Here is a 20488-nt window from a genome sequence, read left to right on the forward strand (position 1 = left end):
CACCTCGACTCCTATCTAGAGAGAAACCCGGCAATCTCTTTTATCCGAAGTGTCTCCCTCCTCTACATTTTAACACTCGGACATCTCGATCATCCTTCATCCAGAACATGTGTGCTGCCACTCAGGTTTCAGATTCTTGACCATCGCTCAGCGTCGATGCTTCACTCCATGTCCTCATGAGTGAGTCAGTCAGTGCAGGGCTGCAGGAGTAAGAAAAGCAAACCTGATATGCAGAGCAGAGCTGCAGCCTTTGGGGATGTTTGGACAACAAAGTGCCATGCTCTCTCTCTCTCTCTCTCTCTCTCTCTCTCTCTCTCTCTCTATCCCCCCCCCCCCCTCCTTCCCTCTCTCCCTCTCTCCCTCTCCTCGATGCGCGTCAGCCTTTGCGCAAGCATCCCTCCTCCCCGCCTCTCCGGTGTAGTACAGCGCTGCTCCTTCTCTTCCATTCACCACAGTTTACTATCACCCTTCGGACGGAGCTCGTGCAGAGGTGCTGTCCATCTCCTCCTTCTCCTCTGTCCGCGTCTTCTGGATTATCACTGTGTTTTCCGTCATGCTGGAAGAGGAAGGTAGGATCATTACATGTTCGGGCGGATTCCGTCATATTCCCCCGTCGAGCGACCGCGTAAACTTCACGCGTCCTTGCTGCTTGCGCGTTCCCTCGGACATGCATGTGTCGCCACCGGTGTGTGTTTTTGGATGCCAGCCGCTGTGTGGTTGTGTAGTACTATGAGGTCAATGGGAGATGTGGTGTTAATGCTGTGCCGTTGTGTAACCGGGAGGAGTGTCTGTCCGTGTGCGTAACGCTGATGCTGAATTTCATCAATGGAGATGTCTGGGAACGGGGCGAAACAAAAGCAGTTTATTGCATTGGCCTACTTCGTTTTCCCAGTAAGAGAACAGACTCGTGGAATGCGATGGCGGCAGGTGGTGTTTGATTCTGCTGTGCACGGGTTCCATCCCCTCTCTGCCCTGAATAATTCACAAAGTTATCTGATCTCTGCAGGGGAACAATAAACATTATACAGTGACGGTGGAAGCACAGGTTTGATTTGTCTCCTGCATCAAATGGGACTGGCATTGGAAACGTCATTGGCTTTGGCTTATAATGGGAATTTAATGCAAATAAAATGTTAAAAAAAAAAAAGAGAACCCTGATTTTTATTATGCTTTTTGAAAATCTACACTGGATATTTTATTTATTTGGATTGCATGAGCATCCACAATGCAACTGCTTTGTTGACCACTGACTCCCCCCCCCCCCCCCCCCCCCCCCCCCTCCCTCCCTGCAGCTTCAGAGACCAGTGGTTAAGCCAGGGCAGCCTTGAGTTGACTTGAGGTTAAGCACTGTCTGGTATAGAGCCAAGAGAAAATGGCCCATGTCTTCAGTCAGATGACAAACAGGGCTGGTGTTTTGTGTGCAGGTCTGATGCTGCTGTGTGTGTGACGCTCGCCGTCTGACTTGTGCTCGACCGCACACACACCGGATTCAGGGGCAGCGTTGATTAATCCAATGTTCCTGTTTAATAATGAGGTGGTGCCACTGGGTGTTTGTGCCGTGCCGCTGCTGGAAGAAGTAGATCAGGCTGAGGGGTCACAAGTGCATTGAACAGAGGGGGAAGTGGTGACAATGAGGACAGCCTGTGTTGTATGTAGAGCGTGCTGTGACTGTTAGACGCACATATGTGTGAAGGTTTCGGATTTGTTCTACCAACAGGATTTTTATATTTTGGCTGAAATAAATACAAAAAAAGAGCAGTGTGTGCTTCAGTGCTCTTTTCCTTTACACCCCCACCTCTCCTCCTCATCCTCCTCATCCTCCTCTGCCTCACTCGTGTGAATGGATGGATGCTGAGGGGCGGAAGTGTGGGCCGCTGCCAGACACTCGGAAATATAGCTGTTCCAGAAAATGTGGATTCGCCCTGAAAGGATCATCTATTTCAATATTTCTGTCCCGGTCTCACCCTGCTCCATTTCCTCTCTCGCCCTTCTCCCTCCAGTGAACGGGACGCCGGCCAGTCAGCTCTCCACTCCTCATTCGGGAAAATCTCCCAGCCCCTCCCCGACCAGCCCGGGCAGCCTCAGCCAACGCCGGGTAATACACGGACACACACACACACACACACACACACACACACACACACACACACAGACACACACACAAACACACTCATCCTTTACATTTAGTGACGCTGAATCTATAACACATTCCCTCTATGTTCTCAGGAAAAGGACACAGCTGTGACTGAGCATAGGCCGACTACTTCTTAGAGTTGTTAGAATACGAAGGAACCACAACATCCCAGCGTCTATAATGTCTCAGAAAAGGGGCGATGTGTTGACCTTTGACCTCATGCTGTGCTGCTATGGGAGTCCAAGACTGGCAGGCTCATGTTAAGACCCAGTTATGTTACAAATGTTATGTTAATTTGACTTAAAGGGCAAACCCCCCCCCCTTCGTGCTGATTCCCTGTCACATTCCCACAAATAAAGCTCTACGTGCAGAACTCTCTCTGCCTTTGGTAGCTCAACAGCCAATTATGCTATCACTGACTTTTCCATGTGACCCCATCTGTCAGACGGCAGTTTGTCTGATCTAATCTGATCTAGAGATGAGGCCGACAATTGGCTTTGTGCTTCAACCTTCAACCTTTTTTTAAAAAAGGGTTTCCATCCCCTGTCAGCTACTAGGCAGGGCTTTTCTGCAAGTTGGCATAAAGGAAAGACCCAAACATTACTGATCTTTTGATCAGGGATGACCTTTTTTATCAAGTTGTGTAATTTTGTACATGTCCTATTCTGTGAGAGTTCTAGAAAGACAGTTTTATACTAGAATATATTTGATCATTGCAGCCAGCAATTGACCTGGGTTTTAAAAAACATGTGTTGAAACATCAAAACTCTATTTTCTGTAGCGAGCAGTGGGGAAAGGACCTGAGATGCAAACTCGCTTTGTGCACTGTATATCTTGTTGTCACTGTAAAATACTGCTGTGCAGAGCAGGAGCATGCAAGTGAACCGGATAACCTTGAATCTCACTTTAGAGAGGTTAAGTGAATGCTCAGGGTGAGTGTGTGTGTGTGTGTTTGTGCGTTCGTTCGAGATCAAGTATGTGTTAATCCAGTCTTTGACAGTGATGGTGAGCTTTTAATATCAGCCTCAATCCCAACAGCCGCTCTTTAATTTGCAGAAGCCTCCTAAGCCCGTTGCTGATCTAGATTCAGCTCCATCGTAAACAAACACTCACACGTTCAGCTCACGTCACACACACACATCAGAGCAGTGTGTGTGTATGTGGACCTGGGATTTGTTCATACAGGCTCCATCCTGCAAGCGTCTTGTGTATTTCTTAAGCGTTTGGACCGAATGAAATCTCAGTATGAGAAAAGTATGATAATTTAATTATTTTTAAATATTTATTGGTGCAGGCACAACACCTTTTCAGGATATAGAAAACAAGAAAGTGGAGGAAGTTTAATGGGGCACAGCGTGATTGTAAATTACTTTTGCACAGAATTGAGTGCGTGTGGTTGTGTGTATTTTGACTGTGACTTTACTAGAGCCACAGACACAAACAAATCTATAAATCCTGAATTAAGAAAATAAACATATTTATTTGACATATTTTACATAAATATAGAGCATTTCTGCTTTGTTTAGTCTGTACAACAAAAGTTTTTCCTTTCAGCGCATATCGACAAAGCTAAACGCCGATACCGTCTGATCCGTCTGTTAAAAGGCTCATATCGGCCAATACATTAGTCGGGCTTCACCATGTACACTGAAATCTGTGCAGTATACAGAATTCATCTCTTGCTTCAGTCCCTTGCTCCATTTGACGGTGGAGAGTTTGGCCCTCAGGCTTGTGACTCCATCAGTGATGGGGTTGTATTGATGTGATATGAAGGTCAGCCCAGGCAACAGGAAACAGATCAAATTGGGGCTGCGGGGACTGAGAGGAGGTCAAGGTGCAGCGGAGCTTCCACAGTCGTCTGCACAAAGGAAGTGGGTCAGCACAGTTTGAATGGGAAAGAGGATTGGAGGTGCACTCGTCTATAAAGCCGCTCTCTCCTTCTGTCGACTCGATGAGTAAATAAATGTGGGACAGTTAAAATAATTATTGTATTATAATTAAGATCATTACAAGTAATCAGTTTCAGTGGCTCCGCTCTTTCCTCCCAGTGAGACTCTGGCTACCCATGATGCACTGAGAGAAATCACATATGTTTCCCCTCCCTCTCCACAATCAGCCACGCCGGTTGTCGTTTTGCTTCCACCCACTTTCCTCCATCAAACCTTAACCTCCACAAATCGACCGTGCAGTGCAGTTGTGACCTCAGTGTAATGACATGTAAGTTGTGGTTTTACACGACCAGCTGAGCGTGTGTGTTTCTCAAACAGAGATTATTCCAGGCTTTGCACTCACAGCCACTCCATGCTAAGCCTGCACCGCTCCTGCCCGGAGAGAAGGGAGAGGAAGCCTCGCAGCCCATTATCTCCCCCCTCCACTCTGCAGCTCCTGCCATATTACAGTGGCATATTCTCTCCCTTACTTTTCCCCTAATCGTCTCGTTAGTGATCCTCCCCCTTTCCTCGTCCTCCCCGACACTTTCGAATTTCCCCCCCACCCATCCCCCTTTCTCTCTCCCCTACGTGAAAGAGTATTAACTTCACAGGGAAGAAATCATATTCCACCAGTTCCCCTTGTAGATTAATTCTAAGCTTCTTTGAGAAGTAGGCGCCAAGTTCCTGACACTATAATTTCACATTTTCTCTCCGTCTATGTTCCCCTTATATGTAAACATGCAGGAGTAATCGTAGAGTACTCAAAGTTAAATCCTGTTATTGTTACGCTTAAAATGGCAAGTGATTATGTTTCTCGCCCGTGTGGCTGAAATGCATAACTCAACATAACAAAACCGTGACTCAGAAATTACCCTTTTCCTGAATTTGAACATCTCTGGTTTAAAAATAGCTCGTATCTTTTTGCCAGTAAAGAGCTGAAAGCTTCCACAAGCTATTCACCATGCAAGAAGCCTCAGTGACCCGCTACGAGCATTGCATTCAGAACGTTCACCTCTCTGGACCCTGCATTTAAACACTAACAGGCACTTTGCTGCCTGAAGAAGGTTGATCGCTGGGTTCAGACCATCACAACCTGAGCAGAACATACAGACCTATAGCGTCTGCTTTTATCTTTTCCGTTTTCACACATACATAGCTGCAAGCCGAGACGTGCACACCTCTAGGTTCATGTAGGCTTCAGAAAAAATCACTTCTATACATGCTATTTCCATTTGTGCACAGCTTCCTGCTGCTGGTGTTCCGCTAGTATGACCCATTTTTATGAATTAGCAACAGGATCATGATGGTTTACATTCATGAAGTCATCCGGCCTCCCCCTCTTCCTTCTCCTTGGTTCTTCTCACGGCCACTTGCTTCACTGAGAGCACTCCAGCTTTCCGTACTCACGCTGTTGTAATATTTATCATCAACCTTAAAGACACACGCAGAGAAGAAAACAGTTTCTGGTTTTAAAGCTCGTAGCAGATGAAGTGGCCGAGCCGGCGTGGCCATGGCTCTTTCCTCTCGATTAGAGATGACAGGAAAAAACCAGACAGGAGAATAAATCAGAGCGGTGACCGACAGACTGAAGGCAAGACAAACAGATGGTGTGTGACTCCAACACACGACTGATTCAGTCAGGTGTCAGCGTGTGTGAGAGACAGAGATAGCTAATTGTTAGCTACAGTGTATGTCACCTATATCCTCCTCTCACCATTGAGTCATTCATGTGCATAATCCATTGAGTTGCATGCTCCATCTCTTTTTCTTATCGTCCATATTTTGTGTTGGGTGATTCATGATTAAATTATGTGAGTGTGTGTCTGTGTGTGTGTGTGTATGTGTGTGTGAGAGAAAGAGAGAGAGAGAGAGAACGAGGGCAGGCTGAGCCAGCATGTGTGTATTATGAACTTGTGAATTGTTGTCTCATCTCATCCATGTGACTGTGTTGTTACAATAAGGATTGTATTTGTTATTTGTTGTGTTATTGTCATTAGATGGTTTGTTCATTTCTGTTCCTGTCGCTGCCAGAGATACTGGCGGCAGCACGCGAAGGAAACTGGTGCACTGGCTTAACCGAACCATTCCAACGTGGTTTCCTATTTACATATTTTTTATATTTATTCCATCTGAGAATCTGTAACTTGAAAATTTGCACTGCCATGAAAGATATGTAAATATGAAAGGTATCTGTGACAAAGTCTCTTCAATAATCCGGTGCATCATCTGTGTGTTGTGATTTTTCTGATGTGAGGCTGCCAGCTCTTCATGGCTCATTTGTTTCTGTTTGTATTTTCCTTGTCTAATGTATTAATTTCCATTTGTTGATGTCAATTAAATTCATTGTCATTTCATTTTCATTTTGTGTTTATTCCTTTATTCATTCATTTATTCTCATGCTCCTCATTTGCATTTATTAACAGTGGTTCATCAGATGCAAAAAAACACCTCATCCATGATAATTCACAGTGGATGGTGGAAGGTTATAATGAAAATAATTGAGTTTATCTACATTTATCAGTGGTTCCGCTTTGTTAAACTCACTACTGTGTTCAGCAGAGCAGAAAATACAACACAATCCCAGTCCCGGGTGTGTGTTCATCTCCCCTGTTCCACTGCAGCCAAAGTCTCTGACCAAGTATTTAATTTTCCCTTGAGCATTTAATCACGTTTCTGTGATTTCACCAGGATTGCAGACCATCAGGAACGTGATTGGAAGTCGGCCCGTGTCCAACTGGCAGAGCAGAGAGACGGAAAAACCCAAACAGGGCTGATCCCTGCAGATCAGCTCAAATAGATTATGTATCCTGTCTGTCTAGACGCCAAACTGAGTGCTCTCATATTTTACCTCCTGTACCTTGTGTTCCTTGTGAGGAGTTTAAAACACAACAGTACTTAAATTTGATCAAATCTTGTGTTCCCACTGAAGCAAACTAATAAATGCTGCTCTTGCTGGATATTGCATGAGAGTGAAAGTGAAGAAGTGCTGCCAGAGGAAAGGTTTGGCTTTACCCCTCCTCCTCCAGCTTAAGGGACAGAGCGAAAAGAAGGCTTTAGGACGTGTAGCGTAATCTGATTCAAACCGGGGGCACCGAGGACAAGTCCAGCATTACTCTTAAGTTGGTTATGTAAATCCGCGGTGCATCTTAAATGCAGAATTCCACAATTTGCTGACTTTCCTTTTCAACCACAAAATAAATCATCGTCTGATTCCACGTGTTTAAGGTCAATCATGGACATCCTGATGAGTTCCTGTTTATGCCCTGATCAGTATTCAACCCGCTGAGTGTTGCCCAACGGGTTTGAAGAGCTGCTGCCCCCCCGTCATGATGCAAAAAGGTTCGTCGGTGTGTTTTTCAGTGGTGTGAGTCACAGCCCAGAGCAAAGAGTGTCGGGGTGCAGAGCCAGGAATAGTGCACGTCGGTCGTATTGTGCAACAGCGAGAAAGCAGGACGGTCTAACGATAACGAGACAAATCTAATGATCAATACGAACCACACCAGACTCCATAGGCTGCATCATTCTTCCTATTTCTTTGTTTCCCTTCCTCCGTCTCTCTCTCTCTCTCTCTCTCTCTCTCTCTCTCTCTCTCTGTTCCTCACTCTGTCTGTCACTCCATCTGTCTCACAGCAAAGAGACGCAATGTTCATCGAAAGGCACAACCCTATACCTCCCGGCCCGCAGACAGGAAATGGCCATATATAGGCTTGCTGTCTCCACACTGGAAAAGTCTCATGATGCGGCCTCTCTCTCCTCTCTGTGAGCAGTTTCCATAGCAACAACATTTTGTTTCTCTCGCTGGCAGGAAGAGGGAGATAGGATTCAAAATGAGAGTATAGACGACGGGGCTGGATGTGCGATAAGGACACAGGGAAGGTGAATATACGAGGCCAGTGGGGACGAGGGAATAAAAGAGCAGGAGAATGAACAGGGGGGTCATTGGCTTTTATGGGTGTTTAGTTTTTTTTTTTCCTCTCTGTATCCGGGATGAGCGCCAGACCAAAAATAACATTACATAAACCAATATTCTGCCTGACTCACAGCCACACTCACCTGGGTGGCTCTGAGGCCGCAGCAGTACAGAGGAGTAAAGGAGCCGACAGTTACTTGGCCCCAGATACAGGGCAGCTCAGCTCTGAAAATAGTTTTCAGATCTAAGTCGTTATGATGGGTGGCCTTTCCCCCCTCCGACAAACCAGCTCTCTCGCCCGTTTCTCACTGGACGCCACAGAAACGAGAGCTTCACATGAGGCCTGGGTTCAAAGAAATTAGATCAGAGGGGTTAAATGGTTTTATTTCCCGGAACAAACACAGGTTACATTACAATAGGTCACTTTTTTCATCCATACGATGGATAAGATCCATTGCCCCTGGTCGGCACGGTTGTTGAAAACCCATATCACATGATGTGAGATTTAATTCAGCACCATTTTAGGACGTTTTCTTTTGTGAACCTTAAATATTCCATAATTATGTATTGCTATAATACTTCGATGCCAATCAGCCAGCCACCAGGGGGACATCCAGGTGTTTTCGCGTCACTTTTGGCCGGCTGTCATTCAAATTTCTCAGGACCGACTCATTATTGAATTTACGCATCACAACAGGTGACTTTACCATGATCGAAGGTCAAAACACAAGTCCGGCTACACCTCAACGTTTCAGGCAAGTGGCTCATGCAGACACACACAGTATAGAACCAACTGCACTTCTTTATAATTCACATCTGTCCAGGGGCTCTGCTTTTATTGTAGAAAAAAGTGTGAGGGTCCGACTTCATGTGCCACTTTCGCCAGTGGGATTTGTTTTGAGTGCTGGAAACCTGAAACCCCAAAGCTGCATTACTGCTGCTGTGTGTTCAGGACAGAGAGACGACTCTGAGCGGAGATGGATATCGAAAACATATAACATATATCTTACAAACGAAGCCCAGCCAAACCCCGGACAAATAGAGTGGAAGAATTTCAAAACTGTCAACAGGCAAGCTGAGAAATAGAAATGAGAGAGGAGGGGCGGATTCTCATTTACAGTCCTGACTCCATCCTCGCTCCCCATCCTGGTTGCTTCCATGACAACCAGACAGAGGGCTACGAGGTGGAGGCCGTAATGAGTTTCTGTCTTTGGACAGACGCAGACGCCGCATCTCAGCCCCTCTCCTTCCTCCTCCTCCCCCTAATGACCCCCTACTTAGCAGCCGCATGAAAGGTGATATTCATCTGCCTTAACTAGCGTCACCAAAACCTGTATTTGTTGTGTTTATGTTATGGTTTAGTGGTGAGGAGTGAAAAGAAAGGGGTGATTAGACAGGAATTTGTGTTTGGTGAGTGGACAGGAGCTTACTGGGATGCACGTCTGTGTGCACACATGCACACAGGTGGTTTGCAGAATAAGAAACAGATTTATATTCAGCTCAAGTAGCTTAAGCAAATCGGTTGTGGCTGTTTTCATGGACACTGTGTTCGTGCAGCACAATAACAGACAGACTGGAGGATGTTCTGGGGAGGAAATGAGTCGTCTTTTTCAAGGATTGTCGCAGGAGGGACAGTTTCATTGTGTATTATTGTATCGTATATTCTATGCAGCCGAGAGGTAGATGTTGTTGTAGTAGTTGTTGATGATGACGGAAGGACTCCGAGGACCTAGTACTTTCAGTATAACAAAGTTTATTACAAGAAGTTACAGGTCAGGACGGGCATCTAGATACCCGGAGACATCACACAGCCAAATGGTGAAAATCTGACATTCGGGGGTCTTACACACAGTTATATAGGGACATTGGTTCCGCCCTTGACTTCAGGTAAATGACGTCCCCTATGGAATGTTTAACTAAATAAGGGCACGTTTTTGTGTCCGAACATATAGACACATTGGTCAAAAACATTCCATTTGCATCCATCCACCAGATGGTCGGAGACAACACCCGAAGTCAAAGGTCATCCTCAAGAGTTAGAGAGCAAACTAGATAAACATCTGGAGGGCTCTCTGAGAATGTTTGTGAGTCCAGAAGATAGGCATCATAAATGTAAGCCTGTCACTGTGCTTATGGCACGTACCAACATGATCTACTCTAAGGAATATACACGACAATTGAATGTCAGGTGGCTTTACAAACTATTTCCGGCAGAACTATAGATTAAAATAATCACATTCGTCTTGCCGCTCCTCTCTATGCAGGGGTCCCAGGGTTCTTCCAGCTCTCTGTCTTCCGCCCAAGTCTCCAGCTCCGTGGAGGATGGGGATGGACTCGTCACTGAAGGTGAGAAAACTCGACACGTCCCATCTGTGCGTTAGTGGGCAAAGGTGATGGAAATCATGCGTGTCTGAATCATGTTCATGACCTTTGATGCATCTCCATCTCAACCATTTCTTCTGTGTTCTTCCTCTGGTTTGTACTGGCTGTTCTCGCCACCTCTCCCCTCCACCTTTCTTCACCACCCCCCTGACTTCATAAAGCTCAGTTTTTATTTAATCAGGCAGACTCATTGAGTTCTTCATTACTTTTTCAATAGAGATCTGAAAACGAGAGACAGTTACAATCAGCTGATAAATACGAAACAACAAAGAGTTGATAAATAAAAAGCAACACAAGAACAGAACAGTAAAACAATTACAAGAATCGTGATTAGCATAATTTAACAAATGCAGTTGTGGGACAGATTGCAGCTTTTTCCATTTAAAAGGCGGATAATAACAACATTAGTGCAAGTCTTTGTATGTATTAACCAGAGGATATGTTATATTTTGTTGTTTGGCTGTGACTGTGAGTAGTAGAAAGCTTCCTCTCAATCCACTGAACTAAAGAAATAACCACAAACAGCTTTAATCTCTCGGAGTTGGAGAAATCTTAATATCATGTGACATTTATCTTTGATTTGAATCATTTACAGAGGAGCTGGGGAACCTTCCCAAGTGACACGAATAAATTCACGAATGTGTTCAACCAAACATTCATTGCATATTAACCCATTTTCAGCCGCGTTTATTTTTCAATTTGCCACTGTGATTACCCTCTGCTAAGCCTCAGTGTGACTAAATGTCATCAGTGGGATGTAACCAGGGCCCTCGTTAACTTTAAAATTAATATATTTTTTAATTGTCATGGGCTCAATGATTAACGCTATTTTAAAAACCTCTATTTTAATAAGATATGCTTTTATTATAAGAAGTATTTTATTATCAGATTCTGTGCTGTCTGTATTTGTTTTTCATCCATTTCACAAGTCCTCTTACTTACTTGTAAATATATAATAATTGTTATGGTCAATTAGAGGGATTCAAATTGAGCTTTGTCTCTTCTTTAATAAAACGTTAGGTTACATTTAGAAACAACATGAAACACATTCAGAGACAATATCCAACAGAGAGATCATTCTCTATCCCTTGTTGAGAGTGCGTTTCTTTCTAATTAGAAAACCGAACATTAATTATTATAACTTATTTATGTGTTTAAAATTCACCATAACGTGTGTTGTATGAAATATAAATAAATATGTTCAGGGGGTAACGAGTGATGAGGGCCCAGTCTGTGGTTCAGGGGCGCTGGGCAGGTCACCCATGAAGGAGAGACCAGTAGCCAATAAGGGATTCATACTGGGGAAGGTACGCGCGTGGGAAAGTAAATTTGGCCAATCAACATCGTCGGGGGGAAAGGCAGAAGGGCGATTCTGATTGGGCCCGAGCCCGGTCACCGAGGGGTCGCTGGAGGCGGGAGTCGGGGAGGAAGTAAGACGGTGGCGATAACTATGGACGCTGGAACACGGCCAAAAACAGCAGCTCCGCTTCCACACTCGATTCAATCTCTCCTCCGCGACCCGTTCGAGAGGAGACCGCTGGACGAGCAGCTGCAAATCAAAGAGAGCGGACCCGACCGACCGGAACTCACTGTCCGCCCTCCCGCCGGGGAGAGGGCAGGTAAAAAGAACCGCCGGGGGTTTTCCAGGAAGTGGTACAGCAGGAAGTCTTGGCTAGCGGGATGCAGCCTCTCGAACGCCTTCTTTTGCTTCCCGTGTTTACTTTTAAAAACCGCCGGAGCGGACAAAGCATGGACGGTCACTGGAATCCAAGATATGCACAACGTATCCGAGAAGATAAGGATGCACGAGTGTTCGAGGGCGCACCTGGTGAACACCATGGAGCTGGCCACGCTGGGCACGGGGAGCGTCGCCGAGCAGCTGGACGAGAGCCACCGGGGCCGGGTGAGGAGGCACAACGAGGAGGTGCTGAAGAACCGGCACATTCTGTCCAAGTTAGTTGACTGTGTCCTCTGTGGCGCCTTCGAGCTGGACTCGAGCCTCCACGGGGACGCGGACTCCACCGGCCGGGGGCTGGACGGTTGCGTGGCCTCGTTGGACTCCGTGTTGGAGGAGCACCTGAAGAAGGCCACCGTGTTCAGAGGCTCCTCGAAGACAGTGCACCAGGAGCTGCTGGACTCCATGCTGTCCGTTCTCAGGGACTGCATCCTGGACGAGGTGCACGGCGCCGAGTATCTCGCCATCCAGGTGGACGAGACCACCGACGTGTCCGCCCACAGCCAGTTGGTGCTGGTGCTGCGGTACATCGACCGTCGCCACAACGTGCAGGAGCGCTTCTTCGACTTCATCCCACTTCAAGATGCAAACGCGGACTCCATCGTCTCATCGCTGCTGGAGAGGCTGAGCACGCTGCTCCCCCAGGGCCGGGAGAGCCGGCTGATCGCCCAGGCCTACGACGGGGCTGCTGTGATGAGGGGGGCAAAAGGTGGAGTTCATGGCCGGGTCCTGGAGGTTTACGGAAATGCTCACCACGTCCACTGCTACGCGCACCACTTGGATGTCGTCATGGAGCAGGCGACGTCACACATCCCCCCGGTCAGAGCGTTCTTCTCGGACCTCGGTGGGTTCTCTGAGTTCTTCTTCAGGTCCTTCAAGAGAACCGCAGTGCTGGAGGAAGTGGTGGCACGAAGACTTCCCGGAACTTCAACAGCCCAGTGGAAGCTCCACACTCGTGCTCTTAAACCCGTGTACGAGCACCAGGACGACTTCCTGCTGTGTTTCCAGACCATCAGAGACTCGAGTCACTTCGACCCTCAAACCGTCAGAGAGGCCGGGGGCTTCGTGCGGATGCTTCAAGACGAAGATTTCTGCTTTTTCCTGGCATTGTTTCACAAAATCATGCCCAACGTGGACACGCTGTCCAAAGAGTTGCAGAAGAAGAACATCATAACACATTACTCGGCCATCATCTCAGGAATCATCCAGAGCTTCACCGACAACATGCAAAAGATCAGGTAAACAATTTATTATTATTATTGGCTTAGAAAATATTAAAGATGGAAACAATAAGCAGTATGTGCATGGTTGAACACACCAGAGCAACTATTAAATACTTAATTGAATATTGTAAACACAGTACACAATGACAGACCTATTTTGTACGCTTCCTGCCGGTTAGTTTCTGAAACAATAATTGTTGATTGTAACTTGTGTTTTGTATCAGGGACTCCTTTCCTGCTTTGCATGGGCAAGCCAGTGGGTCTGTGCAGGAGCAGCCCAGAAAGAAGAGGAGGACACTAGGACAAGGAGAACACCAGCAGTTGGCTACAGAGGTAAGCTGTAACATAATTCTGTTATTAACAATATTTAAGTTATTGTGAATGTGTAAAATGAGCCTTTATGTTTCACTGTCTGCCTTCTTAAATTCTTGGGTACTAATATAGGAGTTGCACACTTTTTATCCTGCCACGTGACATGTTTTCTGTACGTTTCATTTCGTAGGTATGTGAAACCATTTTGAATGATGCCAAGGACCGGTTCTCTTTCACCAAGCACCTCATCAGTGCCACCCTCTTACAAGGAGACCTGTTCCCAGAGCACGACAGGAGGTTCCCCGACTCAGCGCTGGATACCACAGTCGAGGCCTACCCCATGTTGAGCAAGGCCAAGCTGAAAACAGAGCTATCCCTTATATACAAGAACAACGAGTTCAGAGCTTGCAGTGGTGCATTGACTCTGTTCCGGTTCTTCATGGAGAACAACCTCCAAGACACCTTCACTGAGACGGTCAGTCTCCTCCGAATCCTGATCACTACACCCATGACATCAGCAGAATCCGGGAGGTGCTTCTCCACCGTACAACGGATCAAAACCTTGCTGAGGAACACCAAGACACAGGGACACCTGAACGCTCTGGCTATGCTCTCCATGGAAAAGAAGCTAGTCCAAAACATCCCTGACTTCAACAACAGGGTCGTTGAGAGATTTGCTAACCAGAAGGACAGAAGGGCCAAATTCCTGTACAAATAAGATGTCCCACACAGACACACACATGTTCCTCTTACCCAATGTGCCTTTGAATAAAGTTTAACTCATAAGAAATCCAGCAGTATATAGCTCCTCCTTTTATTTTGTCTTAAAAGTGTTTGTTAATGGCACTGTATATGTTTCAGGAATGTGTACTTAATAAATACTAGTAACCATATTCAGTCTGTAGTCTAAATATTCATAATCTACTTACTATCTGAGCACAAGGGCAACAACTACTAATAATTTATATTATTTATCAATCTGCTGATTATTACTTTCTGCATATTTGATTTTGTTTTCTAATTCGAAATGAGAGAATGATTCAGAAAATGACTGACATGCTTATTATTGGAATTGAATAATTACCTGCTATATCACAATGAACTGGTTTCCTGCAGTTTGTGTTAAATAGTACTGGGATGGTTATGGAAAACTAAGTGGCACAGAGAAGCCCCATTAAGAATATTTTCCACCATCTGCCACCCGTGGATGGAAAGTTGATTTCAAATCATCGAATCATCTATCCATCCACTGTAGAGATATGTTTGGACCCAGAGGCTGTGAGGCCACATTGCTAAACACTGTACCAATTATTAGCCATTACAGCCTCAACCCACGCTGGAGACTTTAACAAGATTTTCTATGTCCTCTGTTACCTCTATACAATAGATGCAGTCTGACAAAAGTTTACAAACCACGCTCCGTTCTTAACCTTGTGTTTCCTCCCTGCAGCCGAGGTTCTCGTGGATGAGGTTCCAGCTGTGCCATCCTACATATCAGACCGTTACAAGGTGGGACGCATGCTCGGCGACGGGAACTTTGCCGTGGTCCGAGAGTGCGTGGAGCACACCACAGGACGGGAGTACGCTCTGAAGATCATCAACAAGGGCAAATGCAGAGGAAAGGTACAGAAGTCTGAGGCGGGACAAGCAGAAGTTTGTTTCACATAAATGATACTTGTGTTGAAAACTGCTTAAGTACATGAAAATGGTTCTTTAGCCTCTGAACATCAGTTAATGATGTCAGTGACAATACAACGAACAGAGAGCTGAGAAAACCAAGAATTAAACAACAAAACTCAGTGAAAACCTTTTCTCCAATCATTTCTTTAAATTTAGCTTTATTTGCTGAAGACATGAGCCAGTTTTCTGTTCTTTTGGGTGTGGTCACTCACCTCTGACCACACCCATCACTCCGGTAGAGGCGGGAAAGATTACAAAAAAGCTGAAACTTCTTTCCACCATCGTATTTAGGAGACAGTATTTCTCCCGGTTTGTTTTTCCATGGCTCAAAAACTGATTGGAATTCTTTTTCCAGGAGCACATGATCCAGAACGAGGTGGCGATCCTCCGCAGAGTCAAACATCCAAATATCGTGCTGCTGATAGAGGAGGTGGACACGTACAACGAACTCTACCTGGTCATGGAGCTGGTCAAGGTGTGTGTCTGTGTTCGTCAACTACTATTTTCTGCAAAGGATTTCGTTTTTATCTGCTGTTGGTTGCGATGTTTTGGGGGTTTATCTGTTTGTTTGTCAACAGTATTACACAAAAACGACCAAATGGATTTACACAAACACAAGAACGCTTTAAGCTCTTGCCTCGATCCAGGGAGGGGGGTCCAGGATTAACGTATCGATTTCTTTAACATCACGAGTTGTGGCTTTTTTTGGGACATTTTCATTTTCACAGATTTTCCCAGGGAATAATTCATAAAAACTTCATAAAAACTTCATAAACAGACCTGTACTTACCACCAATTGTTGAGCTGAGGTAGTGTGGATTCAGCTGGAAAGCAAACGTTTAGAAAGATAGATACTTTATTAATCCCAAGTAAATTTAGTGCATGTATAGTATAATATAATATATAGCAATAATAAAATATATAGTTTTAGAACTATGTCCCAATTAATATGACAGATTTGGTGCAGCATATAAAGGGACTGATTGGCCTTGGTGGAGGTTTGCAATTTATTGAGTGAGATTCTAGTTTTGTTATGTTTGTGGTTGGGAGCAGGCCGAGCTATTTGGCCCGACCGATATAATGGATGCAACTATTGTCTGTGTATGATGATGATGATGATGATGATTATCTCCAGTTAGAGAAGAGCAGGGAGGCAGAATCAGCAACAGACACAGAGCAGCAGCGTTCAGCTACTGAGGCGAATGTTGAATTCCAACCCATCACCCAGTGTGGGATCGAGAGATAGAAATCTGTGGCCCCGGAGCGCTCGTGTGTTCACATTCTTCATTCTCTGAGTCAAGAAATATTTGTGCATAATTCAGGAGGCAGGAATGTGATCCATCTGTTCGTGTCGCAGCGTGGAGTACTACAGAATATAGATGAGAGGCAATCTGTTGGAGAAGTGTGTGCACACGTGAGCGTGTCCCAGTGTAGGAGGAGGATGGAGAGGAGGCTGAGGATGAATGAGGTGGAGAGAGAGGGACAGGGAGGGTGAATTTGTAGCAGAGGCAAGAGCAGCATGCAAAAAATAAATGGTGCAGAATATAACTCAAACTATGTCAACATAGTTTTTGCCTGGTGCAGTTTTAGGCATTTCCCCCTTAATTTCTACTAAGGGAAAAATGCAACAACACACATAAAAGTGTGCATCCAACTTTGACAGTGTTGGGAAGTTCCTTTCAATAAACGACTCCCAGTGTGTTTTTTTATATTTTAATATGTTGTAGAAGAACATGGAACAAGTGGTTTAACTGACTGACATGTCTGTGTACCATGTGCCTGCACCCATCTGAAGAGTCTTACAGCCGCATGTTATTAACCTTTGCATTTGAGATGAGATGTTTAACAATTGCATGTATGGCTGTGTAACCTCTCACCCAGTGTCAACATACTTTTGTAGAGAAGTGTATGCAATGCCTTGCTCATGGGCCGAGCTCTGGGATTTGACAGCGCTCATATTTAAATAACTGGCTGTGGACGTTGAACGCTGACAGAGTCTGTGCAGGGAGAGGGAGAGGGAGAGATCCGGCCCTATTTTAAGCCTCTGTTCCACTTAGTCCAGTCAGGGGTAGAGAGAGAGAGAGAGAGAGAGAGGGGGAATAGGAGAGAGAGACAGGTAAGACGAGGGTGATTAAGACAGAATGAGAATATGAGAAAACGACACAGACAATGAAAAGGTCTGAGAGAGTGTGGGAATTAAAGGGGGGAAAAAATCTAAAGAAAGGGAAATATTGAAGACAGAGGAGGAGATGTTTGAACTAAGTCTGGGAATGAGGACACAGTTTATCCCTCCAGGTGCTGAGCAGACGAAAAACCCTCGTTACTGATCCAACGTCTCCGCCGAGAACTCTTCTCAGCAGACGAGATGAGCAACTGTGAAAACTTTGAAAAGTGAATCTGCCAAGTTGTCCGTGTGAAAAGCTCCAGAGAAACTCTTGTGACACCTATTGTTCCCACCGCTGACAAGCCGGCCCGTCCGTCCTTTTCTGTCCGCAGGGGGGAGATCTGTTCGACGCCATCACCTCGGCCAACAGATACACGGAGCGAGACGCCAGTGGCATGCTCTACAACCTGGCCAGTGCCATCAAATACCTCCACAGCCTCAACATTGTGCACAGAGACATCAAACCAGAGAACCTGCTGGTGAGTTCACACCGAGCGGCTCTGCATGTGTCTGTGCCGCAGCACGCTCTCCCTCTTTCTCCGTCCTCAAGTGAAATCACTCACAACAAAGATGAGTCATCCCTGCTGCCCTCACACCTCCCGCACACACCTTCTCCAGCCATGTACGTTCCTTACCTCCCTCCTCATCCTCATCTTCCTCCTCTGTCAGCCTCCTTGGCGTGTTCTCATCCTCAAACTGCTCTACTCATTTGAAACACACCGACTCTGAGGACCAGACGTTCTCACCTGCAGCGGCTCTAAGGAGGTTTTTGCCTTAAGATGATTGAATGGCCCGTGTTGCCACATTCATCCCCTACAGACCAAAGATGGGATTGCAGCGTCTTGTTTGGTTTTCTTTCCAGCTGTTTCAGTAAAATAATAAATGTTGAGCTTGATTGGACTTGAATATTTGTGCCGTGGCTCCTTTTCTGTTAATGTCGGAGTTTTGATTTGTTTTCTTATTTGCTGAAGGTCCTCATATCCTGAGAGATTTTGAGGTGCACACTATCTCAAATTTATCATCATCTTTTAAAACGGTTTAAGTTTATGTTTGCCACTCTACCACGTCCAACCCAGAAACTGAGCAACGCTGACCTTCCTTCTGGGGTCATTTGGCTAATAATCCGCCACGATTAAGAGTATTCCAATACTTCAGTAGTCCAATAATCAACCACCGTTCACTCTGTGTTACTCTCCACCAAGATCTGCTGTTAACGTCTGGCTCTGTAGCTGCTAAATAAAAAAACAGCTGCGAGCAACATCTGGAAATGATACTGATGAGAACTGTGAGAGTCAACCAGAGCAGAGAAGTTGTGGCTCGTAAAATGTAAAATAGTTGAATGAAAAACTATCAATAAAGGTACTTCTATAGTAGTTTCTGGCTGCAGGTCACTCATAGTGTGTGCTTGTTAAAAACTGAAGACAATATGTGTTGGATCGACAACTTGTCACTCTCTGGCGCCCCCCTGTGGCTCAAGTCAAAACGCCCAGTTTAGCAAAAAGCCAGACATGCCACTGTCCTCAAGTTCCCCCGACTGATTTGGCCTGAGGGAAACAAAACGAAGAGCTCACACTGCTGCACAAACACGAATGCAGTAGGAGTCACAAATAGTGTTTATGCATCGAATGACTTGTTAGTCTCACGCTCTATTTATCTGTATCTTATCTCAGCATTTTTATATAAATATTTCTTCTTGTCTCAGGTGTATGAGCATGCAGATGGCAGCAAGAGCCTGAAGCTGGGGGACTTTGGCTTGGCGACCGTGTTGGACGGACCCCTCTACACCGTCTGTGGGACCCCGACATATGTAGCACCCGAAATCATCGCAGAAACAGGGTGAGGGCATCAGCTGCTGCCGACAGAGGACACCACTGTAAACACAGCTCCTCTAATGTGGCGGGTCATTTCATGGCCAACATCTGCGTCTGACTGCCGTTGGGATGCTGGTTTCAGAGAATTAACTGTTTTTATTTTTGCTTAGAATTGTTGTGAATCTTTGCCTTTTGTCTTTGTGCAGTTATGGCCTTAAGGTGGACATCTGGGCAGCTGGAGTCATCACCTACATCCTACTGTGTGGTTTCCCCCCCTTTCGAGGGTAAGAGCTGCTCCAAAGAGAGAAATTCCACTTGTTCGTGACTAATTCTGCTTCTGAAATCCTTATAACACTGTTCCTCTGGAGCAGTTTATACTCGTGTTCACGTGGAAATGTTTTGTTTGCAGGAGCAGCGACGATCAAGAAGTGCTTTTTGATCAGATACTAATGGGACAGCTGGAATTTCCCCTCCCGTACTGGGACAATGTGTCGGAGACAGCCATGGTGAGCATCCCTGTGTGTTTGTGTGTATTCTGAATAGAGACACTTAAATTTATAATGAAGGAATAAAACCTGACGATTGTTTGCTCGCTGCTGCAGGAGCTGATCCGATCCATGCTGGAGGTGGAGGTGGACCAGAGATACTCTTCCCTCCAGGTGCTCGAGCACCCCTGGGTCACCGTGAGTCCAACTGAGCCCATTACATTCATTCAGTTTTCCCACAAATATGAGATTTTCTTTTCGTTTATTAAAAACCTCTCTTCCTTTACCCGATACAGGACGAAGGTCTATGTGAGAATGATCACCAGCTGTCAGTAGCAGGGAAGATTAAGAAGCACTTCAACACCAGCCCCAAGGTCAACGACACCACTGCAGGAGTGTCAGTCATTTCTGTAAGTCATTGAAACTACACTACCCATGATTCACCTTGTCCTGCAGGTTTACACTCTGTCTCTTTTCATCACAGATGTGACTCTGAGTGAAGTTTGTGTCTTATTCCTTTGACTGAGCTGCTGTTCTGATTGATTGTGCTGCTTTCTCTTTGTATTCAGCTGGATGACAGCTTTTCTATGCAGAGATCTGGGTCGTTGGATTTCTACCAACACCCGGCCATGTACTGGATAAGGTAGGCCAGGTTGCCATAGAGACACAACTCGGACTGGATTGTTCACAAACCAGCGAGAAATCCAAACAAACCAAAAAT

General features: G+C 45.6%; 1 protein-coding gene across 2 annotated transcripts in view; it reads left to right on the forward strand.

The window, feature by feature from the left end:
- LOC128457194 (serine/threonine-protein kinase DCLK1) overlaps positions 1 to 20488 on the forward strand; it is a 47543-nt gene that overhangs the window by 24493 nt on the left and 2562 nt on the right. Inside the window, exons 5-15 of one of the 2 annotated variants that reach the window (XM_053441769.1) lie at positions 2001 to 2095; positions 10240 to 10321; positions 15078 to 15250; positions 15663 to 15782; positions 17804 to 17950; positions 19174 to 19307; positions 19489 to 19566; positions 19692 to 19788; positions 19885 to 19965; positions 20064 to 20177; positions 20337 to 20410. In XM_053441769.1, coding sequence (XP_053297744.1) covers positions 2001 to 2095; positions 10240 to 10321; positions 15078 to 15250; positions 15663 to 15782; positions 17804 to 17950; positions 19174 to 19307; positions 19489 to 19566; positions 19692 to 19788; positions 19885 to 19965; positions 20064 to 20177; positions 20337 to 20410 — 1195 coding nt within the window. The remainder of the gene's footprint in view (positions 1 to 2000; positions 2096 to 10239; positions 10322 to 15077; positions 15251 to 15662; positions 15783 to 17803; positions 17951 to 19173; positions 19308 to 19488; positions 19567 to 19691; positions 19789 to 19884; positions 19966 to 20063; positions 20178 to 20336; positions 20411 to 20488) is intronic. The other variant, XM_053441771.1, reaches the window with a different exon arrangement.

The sequence above is a fragment of the Pleuronectes platessa genome, chromosome 15 (genome assembly GCF_947347685.1).
Source record: "Pleuronectes platessa chromosome 15, fPlePla1.1, whole genome shotgun sequence".
NCBI lineage: Eukaryota > Metazoa > Chordata > Actinopteri > Pleuronectiformes > Pleuronectidae > Pleuronectes > Pleuronectes platessa.